Source organism: Paramormyrops kingsleyae, chromosome 14 (assembly GCF_048594095.1).
Source record: "Paramormyrops kingsleyae isolate MSU_618 chromosome 14, PKINGS_0.4, whole genome shotgun sequence".
NCBI classification, from domain to species: Eukaryota; Metazoa; Chordata; class Actinopteri; order Osteoglossiformes; family Mormyridae; genus Paramormyrops; species Paramormyrops kingsleyae.
This window is the reverse complement of record NC_132810.1, coordinates 20,874,187-20,883,809: the sequence shown is the minus strand read 5'-3', so window position 1 is coordinate 20,883,809 and position 9,623 is coordinate 20,874,187. Positions and strand designations below refer to the sequence as shown.

Below are 9,623 nucleotides of genomic sequence, written 5' to 3'. Positions count from 1 at the left end.
CTCGTTACATTACACATTGCTGTTTATTAATAAATAAAATGCAAATCCTGCCCACAGTGAGTCTTACATACATGAGTAGTCTCAGGCTTTTGGATCTGCCGTTCCTTTGCATCAGATAAACTTTTACTAACACCTATAACCGCTAGTGAGTAGAAAGTAATGTTACAATGACTACAAAGGATGGAGTAAAGGTCAAAATGAATTAGTCCTGCAGTGTATGCTTTCAGAAGCCTGGTTTGTGATTGTGGATGATATGCCATTATGAATAAATGCAACAGAAACATTCATAAATTGAATATTGCAGTAATCTACCAATAACAAATTAGTTTTTTAACAAATCCTACTCAAAGCATGTGCCATCTCAGGCACTGTTTATTTATTTCATCGTTCTTGCTACAATAGACTGGGACCTATTTTGTCCCCCATGTTATAAAACAGAAATTTGCATATTTTAAGTAGATGTTTCACATTTCCGCTTATGAAACTTATTAAAATTGTGTTCACCAGTGCAAAAAGTTCAAACAGCGTTCTTTTAATTTATATTCGTGTTGCTTCATTCCCTGTCAATTGTGAAGTTGTAGAATGAGTTTTTAGAAGCAATTGGCCTTGTGGGGGGGGGGGGGGGGGGGGGTCTCGACAGCCTCCTTTCTTCAGCAGCCAGCCCTGGCAGGTCTAAGTCCTTCGTGGCAGATGGTGAAGGTGAGGACACTAGCCGGCCGTTTCCTTCTCAGGTCTGATTCGTGTCACATCAGGTGCATCCTGACACCATGTTTCTTGGCCGAAACGGTGGAATCGTCTGGGCACTGACTCTTCCACATTTGGAAGGGTTACAACCTGGAATTAAAATGGGTTTTACATTAAATTTTTCACTGTTTACACAACATACTCCACACTTTGAAGGTACAAAATAATTTTGGTGGTTGAAGTTAGTTAAACTGAAGAAAACAATTGTTGAGAATCAGAATCACTTTATTAATCCCCGTGGGGAAATTCTCTTATGTTACAAAAAACTCCTGATGAAAATAAAGATTTAGGAAAGTTATGTACAGATAATAGAAGAGATTTAGATAGAACTATAGAACAATAAAGTAATTAAAATAAAAATAAAAAAAAATAAAAAATTTAAAAATAACCAATAAAAATAAAACCAGTAGCAGCAATAATATTAACATTGGTATAAACATAATTTGCATAGTACTTGGGTTATAACAGCAAACGTATACACTGTATATATGGTTATTTAAGGTGATTTTGCTTATGTTTATGGTTTGTAGTTTGAGTGATCAGATATGCGATTTAAACGGTTTTATTGCGACCGGCAGGAATGATTTCCTGTGTCTCTCAGTTGTGCAGCGTGGAAGTTTTAGCCTGATGCTGAACGAGCTCCTGCGGATGTTCAGCATATAGTGGAGTAGGTGTGAAGGAAAGTCCAGTATTGTTCTTATTTTGGACAATGTTCTCCTCCCCAACACCTTACTGAAAGAGTCCAGTTCCACTCCCACAACTTGGCTGGCCTTCTTAATGATCTTGTTGAGTCTGTTGGTGTCCATGACCCTCAGGCTGCTGCCACAGCAGACAACAGCATACATGATGGCACTGACCATGCTGCTCTCATTCAGGACTACTGTCCCCTCCTGCTTTTGTCAATATTAGTTTGCATTCTGGACAAACAAGCAAACAGAGGATGCCATCTACCTCACCTCACACTCTGTTGTAAATCACCTTTGAACCAAGGGTGCCTATTTCAGAATGCTATTCTTCAGCTACACTTCTGCTTTCATTACAATCATCCCCAATAAACCAATAACCAAATGCTTCAGCATTTTCAGACAAGGGCTGGGCAAGGAAAAACCAAACCATCTTACGGGAATTGTCACTCAAAATAATACACCACATATAGCCAATACAACAATCATTTGGGTGTTTCTCAAAACAGTTTTTTAGTGGAAAATAATGATAATCCAAGCAAAAATAATAAAGTTACATCAGCTACACTGCTTGAACCCTTAATAAGTCAAGCTTTTGTTTATTATCATAATCTAGCTCTGTTCTTTGCACAATTTCAACAGAAATATCTTTAGGTTTAAATTCACAAAAACATGAGTAAGTTTTAAACCTGTACGGCTTTACTAAAACACAGAGGTGTACATAAGCCCAGTTAGTAATGGTAAAAATATATGGAATTATGCACACGTTTAATTTTCACAAAATAGGCTTATTTGACATGAGGTGTGGCCAAGCACTGCGGTAGCAGGTGCAGCGTCATGACGCCAAACGTCAAACGTAACACGTTCTGATTGTCGTTACGTCATGACGTTAATGCTGCTCGACAGGGATGTGAAGGGTGTACGTCGCGTATTATGGACGGGTGACGTTTTTCTTTTCGATCCGTTACCAAATAATATCAAGGTTGGTATTCCGATGCCGATATTCGTTGGCGGCCCCAACCTTTTCGGGGCCTTAAACAAAAGTTGAATTAAACTTAGGGGGAATAATTCACCTCATATGCACTTTTGCACGTATCTATTGGCTATTTTATATGTACTCTTTACATTTTGAGTTGTGTCTCGTGTCTTGTCTCACCGCTCTGAGTTTTGCTAATTCAGTCTCGTGCTGCTGAAGGGTATAATAACAGCAGTAAAGAACTGGGTAAAATTTTGCAGAGGAGAGGGGGTGTCACCGGACCCCTGTAAGTCCCCCTAACATCCTGTCTCCCCCGTTATGGGCCGCCCTACCTGGTAGGAGTATATGTCCTGCTCGTTGTAATAATATGAGCATTTAAATTACAAGGAAACGAGAGAGAAATAAAAAGGGTGTAACGTAAACAATCCGCTAATCAGTGCACGACCGGGGGCGGTGTAGATGATATAACTTCACAACCGGTGGATAGAGGTTGCCAGCAGACGGATTTGCCGGATTTGTTCATGTGGGGTGGCAACTGGGTTGAGCCCATTGATTGGCCCCTGTTCAGCAGGTTTATTGGCAGTCAGTTTGAACACTAGATTAAAGCTTCCCTCGTTACTACGGATTTCTGATTGTGGGATACGCCCATATAGGAATACATATGGTTTTGGGACCGGTCAGCAGTGGCGGAGCCAGAAAATTTTCAGTGGGTTGGCCAGGATGGGACCAGAGATCATTTTGGGGTGGCACATACATCTAAATATGAATATAAGACATCTAGAAGATAGGAATATTTAAGGTACCTAAATGCTATAACTCTACATTGTGTATAATTCAGTGGTTCCCAGGCGTAGAAGCTAAGAATGTTTTGGGAGCCCCGTGGGATGGGTGTCAATTTCAGCAATTTCAGCATTAATTCAGCATGGCACTTAGCCTGAGATGTGGAAAAGTGTAGAGGTTGGGGGATGGTGCTGCCCAGAGAATAGACCTACACTGTTGTTTTTTCTGTTTATGACTTGATTGTTTTTAGATGGGTGTGTTCGTCAAAGCAAGTTTCCTCTTTTTCTGGCTGTATCCAGGACCACAGACAGAGGAGATGAAAAGCATTTCCTACCAGAGCAGTGTGAGCGTGAACTGAGGGCTTCTCAACAAAACCAGGGCAAGGCTGGCTACACGTAAAGCCCAAGCAGGTGAGTTCAGTTTTAGTTCCGTTATTTCATCACAGGTCATGGACATATTGAGTAGAGGGAACTTCAGCATCCATGACTGCATCCTCTTCAGAAGCCCATCCAGCCATGATGATGGGATTTTATTTGCCATTTTTATGAGGAAATTCTGTAGTTTTCACCTATCCAGTGTCTCCGCTGTGATGTACAGAGGTGAGAGTGAAGCTTGGGCTGATAGTTAGACTTTTGTTAGCCTTTTATCAAGTGCCCGTGGACCAGGTTGCGGCCTTCGGAGCCTTGCTGAAGGGCTCAACAGTGATAGGAGCTCTCTGTCAGCCACAGCATTGTAACCGACAACCTTCTGATAGAGTAGATTGAGTTCCCGGGTGCTTCAGATCTTCATCTTAGCAACCTAGTTTGCACCGAGCTGAGAGCTGAGAGGCTGATGCTGCAGAATAGATACATCAGGCTCAAAAACAGCTTTGTTGTTCCCTTTCTGCTCACAGGCGCCCCCCCCCCCCCCCCCCCCCCCCGCAGGGCTGGGGCCAGCTGAGGCATGGACCAGAAACCTGCAGTGCTAAGTGCGGCTGATGTGAAGGAGGAAGCGCAGGATGTTCTCGTATCGGATGTGGACGGGGCCGGGCACAGCAGCCCTGACAAGGTGACAAGAGCGCTGCTGGTGTGGGGTCTTCCTTGGTAGTACCCAGGCATCCGCATGAACCTTGACCTTTCTGATGTCATCTGAGATTTTACATATTGGTGAATCTCAATACTAAGAACGCAAAATCCATGCTTGTGGTAACGTTACTCAATGGATCCCCGTATAACAATGGGAATAGTCATACCAATTTTTCTCTAGAACATGAGGTGTTTCTCAGTACCATACTTGCGGTGTTGGCATGACAGGTCTTGCTACCTTGCCTTCTAAAAACAAACTTGCTACCTTGCCTTCTAAAAACTGATACTTCTTGAGTATCAGAATTGTAATTTGGCAATGGAAGATGACATCAGAACACCAGAACGGTCAAGGACATCCACCTTCTTTGTGTCCCTGCCTCCAGCCCATCGTAAGTCTGCTGTCATGTCACCTGTGCATTTTCCTTGTGGTACCTTCAGCAGTGAGCTGCATAGATGGATTAGCAGTGGAGAGAGCAGCAGCTTGAGGGCAGCTTGTGTTCAGTATCAGTCAGGAAAAAGGTCTCCTGTATGCTGCCGGGTAAAACCTCCGATAGACCAGGCACTGTCTCTGTGTGTGATGCTGAAACATGTCACTTTCAGTCCCATAGAATAGATGAAATCAGAAGAATTGTATTGACTCTGTTCTCGTTTCCTCAGAAAGCAGAGAGTATGGTGTGTCCTGTCTTTAATGGGGAGGTGAAAGAAGAAACGGTGCTGCAGGACGTGACTGAGGAGAAGCCGGCTGTCCCTCTTCAGGTGGATGATACTGAAGGCAGACGGAGGACGAGAAGAGGGAGTCTCAGACCTCCAAACCCAGGTGACTATAGGAAAATCTTCCAGCTTTCAGAAAATTCCACATGCTGCATCACAAAGATATGCCATGCCATTTACGGTATATGTCACTGAATTCTTGGTCTCTTAGTCTTTGCTGTTATGGACTTTGTTTCTCCTGAATCCATCGCTTTTGTTCCACTTACCTATTTCCAAACTAAAGTTTGCTCTTTTCCATGTCTTATTATTCAGTACAAGCTCTCGTACCAGGGAGGAGCGTGAACAAGTTCCCCTGTCCTCACTGTCCCTCGTCTTACACGGCACAGACTTACCTCTACAGACACATTAAGAAATCCCACCCAGAGAAGTCTGGCCCTGGCGCGTTACTGAAAGTTCACTGGTGCTCCCATTGTGGGAAGAGCTTCAGTCACTTAACAGACCTAAAGATGCACCAGCAAATTCACACAGGCGAAAAGCCCTACCAGTGCTCAGAGTGTGCAAAAAGTTTTAGCCATCTAGGTGACTTGAAGACACACCAACGAACTCACACAGGGGAAAAACCTTATCGCTGCTCAGAATGTGGAAAGAGTTTCAGTCAGTCAGGTAACTTAAGGGCACACCAGCGAACTCACACAGGGGAGAGGCCCTACCAGTGCTCCCAGTGTGACAAAAGCTTCAGTCATTTAGGAAACCTAAAGAAACACCAGTGGATTCATACAGGAGAGAGGCCCTACCAGTGCTCCCAATGTGGGACCAGCTTCAGTCGTTTAGGAGACCTAAACAAGCACCAGGGAACTCACAAAGGCGAGGAGCCCTACCAGTGCTCCCACTGTGGGAAGAGCTTCAATCAAGTACGAGTCCTAAAGGTGCACGAGCGAACTCACACTGGGGAGAAGCCATACCAGTGTTCCCAGTGTGAGAAGAGCTTCATTCAAGTAGGACTCCTAAAGATCCACCAGCGGGTTCACACAGGGGAGAGACCCTACCAGTGCTCCCAGTGTGGGACGAGTTTCAGTCATTTAGGAGCCCTAAAGACACACCAGCGGATTCACACAGGGGAGAGGCCCTACCAGTGCTCCCAGTGTGGGAAGAGCTTCAGCCAAATAGGAACCCTAAAGGCGCATGAGCGGACTCACACTGGGGAAAAGCCATACCAGTGCTCCCAGTGTGAAAAGAGCTTCAGTCAAGCAGGACGCCTAAAGATCCACCAGCGGATTCACACAGGGGAGAGGCCGTACCAGTGCTCCCAGTGTGGGAAGCGTTTCCGTCTCCTTGCTCACCTGAAGGCACACCAGTGGACTCACACAGAAGAGAAACCTTATCACTGCTCTAAGTGTGGTAAAAGTTTTGGTCGTTTAGAATATTTAAAGATTCATCAGCAGACCCACACAGGGGAGAAGCCCAACCGGCACTCCCAGTGTGGGAGGAGCTTAGGACAATCAGGGGAACTTAAGAGACGCAAGCGGTCTCTCGCAGAAGGGAAGCAGTGACAGTGTCGGGAGTCGGAGGGGCAGAGACAGTGTGCAGTGCTGATCCAGGCTGCTGGAAGCTCTTCTCTGAATCGGAGGGTGTTTGCAGGCTGGTTGGGTTATGCTCAGAGTCCTGCAGGGGTATCTGAATGAGAGTAGTCGTGTTTATTATTGGGAAGACTGGGGTGTGACAGTAAAGTCCTAGTTACTAATAATAACTAGATCCGCAGTCAAATGCAGCTCTGGAAAAAATTTGAGACCAAAATTTTCGGTTTCACTCATTTCTCTATGGGTTTGCGCCTGTGTAAAATACACATTCTTTGCAAACTCCAGCCTGGGTCTTCCCTGCTTCTCATTGATGAAGGGCTACTTCCTTGCTTTATGGTTCTTTTGTCCTGCTTCTAGGAGCCTGATATGGACTTTTCCTAGCAGTGCACTTCACTTCATCCTCCAATTTATCAGGCACTGCAGGGTAACCTGACGTTCATCGCTGGCATTAGAAAGTTGCTTCTACTTGGCTAGCTTTTGGTTATTGCCAGTGTCTCCTGCTTCACCTTCTTCTTGTGTCCTGCTGTCTTAGAAACCGTGAGCCTGGAAGCAGCCTGCCTCGCAGTGTAGCCTTCTGCTAGCAGAACCAGGATTAAACTAGGATTTAAGAACATGTATTTGTTTAAAAATATAGAGTGGTCTCAATTTTTTCCAGCGCTGTATACCGGGGTCTAAGCAACCCTATATGGTGTGTATTGGATAAATCACGAAGCAAAAATATCTATCTGGACAAGGTGAATCGTCCCTTGTATGTCTGCATACTAGAGAGAAGTCAGACAGCCAACTGCAGGCCTGTGTGCATAACAAGTGGCACATGTTATATGTTTGTCCTATGAGGTCTTGTCTTTAGCTTAAGGTAAGGGTATTCCCCAGCTTATGAATGAGATCCATTCCCTAAGTCAGTCTTTAAGTCAAATTTATTGGTAAATCGGAACAATAACAATGCAGCACATAAAATAAAAATGATCTGCAGAAGAAGCCACAGGAGGAGGGGACACACCGGTATTAATTCGAGATGGACCAGCTGAAAGTGGCCAGAGTTAAATCTCTCACTGTGAACTAGTGTTGTTGCAGTTTTTTAAATGTATTCATTATTTAGGTTTTTATTTTGTATTACTTTCAGTTTTCATTTAAGACACATTTTAGGTATTGTCATTTTTCAGTGTGGTTTTGTTTTTTTTAATTATTAGTTTGGAAGTATCGTCGTTTCAGTTAAAACCTGAGTAAATTTAGTTATGAGAGCTATTTATGTCTGATCTTTACAATATCCTGATAACTGCAGTTTCTGTTATGTTATATGCAGTCTGTCTCTTTATAATTTCTTTCTTTTATGGATGGACTACCTCAGTGTGTTTTACTTCACTTTCTTTTGTATATTGTTACAGCTGTATTTTATTCATCTCATTGGTTTGTATCGGCTTTGGAAGTCCCCGGCCTAATTCTGTTGTGTGTATTACAATGACATTGAATCCTTCGAGTTTTAAATCTTTAAATATTGGAATGTACCATGTTGAAGCAGTAATGCATAAATCAGGTATGCTATAGTTCATATTGAAACAAAGTTGTATATCATTTGTTGTCAGTCATCAGTAGTGATCACTTATTCTTCCCTGCCTTTAAGTAAGGACACAAATCTGGACACAGTCTGTTTCCTTACTGACTGGTGAGTGGTTTAAGAAAATATAGCTTCCTCTCTCCACAGAACTGCCCAGTGCTGCTCTGGTTTACTAACTAGCTTAGAAAGAGCACGAACAGATTGTAATATTTACAGTTGTGTTATCCATTGTTGCTACCTATTACAGTCATTCTTAATTTTATTTGTCATTTTATTCAATATTTTTTATTCACTTTATAAAATACTGTCCCTGTTTGCTAAGTACCTCTGCTATGCAGAGTGTTCTTGTCCATATTACTGCTTTTTTTCGTGAGAGTTCACTCACATACGTTATGTTCATTGTTTTTACTATTGCAATGAAAGTGTAAGAGTCGACCTTGTAACAGTTAACAACCACCAGGTGGCAGCACAGACCACCAAATAAGAATTTGTGTGACATCAAACTGAAAAAATTATTTGAGCAACATCAGTTTTTAACCAAACTTGGCACATTCTGTGGCATATGCTGAATGAGTTTATAAAAGTTGCTGCCGCTTGGAGAATCTGTTGGTCACTAACCGTCTCGTGTGAAATGACACTGTATGACCAAAGCAATTGCATCAAGCTTCCAGCATAAAAAGTAGGAAATGAAGAGATAATGGAGAAATTTTCCTAACGAGGATGCCGAGAATCATTTACATAAATTTTGTCTCCCTCAGTCAAAGTACCAATGACTAGGCAACAAAGGCATGTTTTGCATAATTAAAGGAAAAAACAAATGTGACAATGGACATATTATACACGACAAGATGCATCTCAATCCACACAAGAGGGAGACACAAAGTTCAAATATCTGAATCACTCTTATTATTATATTATAGTTATTATTACGCCCCTGATGGCCGATGTGCCATTTTTTGCATGACCCTAGATCTCTCTAGGATATACCTGTACATTTCAGACCGTTTGAACTGCAGAAACATTTGTGGACGATTCGGGGAAAAATAAAATAATAATCAGTACAAAAACAATAGGGATCCAGCAGCTTTGCTGCATGGACCCCAAACAATCATAAATGGACTAAATTGTGTGTTCTCTGCTACCATGTCTGGCCGCATGTCTGTAGTGACACCATCTCCTATGGGTTTCAGTTATTTTTCAGCCTGGTCTGCATTTCCTGGCTATACTGCCATAGATGCCATGGGGAGACTAACTTACAGAAGCTGTTTCTGCCTTTGCTGCAGTCGCACACACACTGCTGACGTCGTCTGAAATGCGCTATAGCATGTTGGCTGTGTTTCCAGCAACATCCGAGTTCAGGATGACGGAGCCGACAGCCAGTCTTGGTCTTATCCAGTGAAGAGGGGGTGGTTGTGGGGCTCAGTGGCCTAAGCTTCCATGCTTGTCATCAGAAGGTCACCAGTTGAAGCCCCTGCCTCAGCAGAATAGTCAAATGTCCCTGGGCCCTTGAGGAAAGCCCTTAGCCCCCAGCTC

The 9,623-nt window shown here is 43.2% G+C and overlaps 1 protein-coding gene and 1 long non-coding RNA gene across 5 annotated transcripts; one reads left to right on the top strand and one right to left on the bottom strand.

Moving 5' to 3' along the window:
• On the bottom strand, positions 1 to 2,283 carry LOC140578316 (uncharacterized). The gene is made up of 2 exons (XR_011982414.1): positions 2,194 to 2,283; positions 1 to 834 (listed from the first exon to the last, which is right to left on the bottom strand). It is a non-coding gene; the product is annotated as an uncharacterized lncRNA (long non-coding RNA).
• A 13-nt stretch (positions 2,284 to 2,296) lies between these two features.
• Positions 2,297 to 8,412, top strand: LOC111857895 (uncharacterized). 4 transcript variants are annotated; one of them, XM_023839124.2, is made up of 5 exons: positions 2,297 to 2,409; positions 3,483 to 3,593; positions 4,107 to 4,230; positions 4,905 to 5,064; positions 5,271 to 8,412. In XM_023839124.2, exons 3-5 carry the CDS (start codon positions 4,126 to 4,128, stop codon positions 6,506 to 6,508), a joined length of 1,503 nt encoding a protein of 500 aa, XP_023694892.2. In that variant the 5' UTR covers positions 2,297 to 2,409; positions 3,483 to 3,593; positions 4,107 to 4,125; the 3' UTR covers positions 6,509 to 8,412. The 4 variants fall into 4 exon arrangements, with proteins under 4 accessions (XP_023694892.2, XP_023694891.2, XP_072554902.1 ...); XM_023839123.2 differs by having other exon boundaries at positions 4,076 to 4,230; XM_072698801.1 differs by having other exon boundaries at positions 2,325 to 2,409; positions 3,434 to 3,593; positions 4,076 to 4,230.
• Positions 8,413 to 9,623: the final 1,211 nt, after the last annotated feature.

Excerpts from the sequence above, each read along its gene's own strand:
- LOC111857895 (XM_072698800.1), top strand. The coding sequence starts at position 4,776 with ATGCTGCCGGGTAAAACCTCCGATAGACCAGGCACTGTCTCTGTGTGT. Across the intron at positions 5,065-5,270 it reads TCTCAGACCTCCAAACCCAG|TACAAGCTCTCGTACCAGGG; the intron begins GTGACTATAGGA and ends CTTATTATTCAG.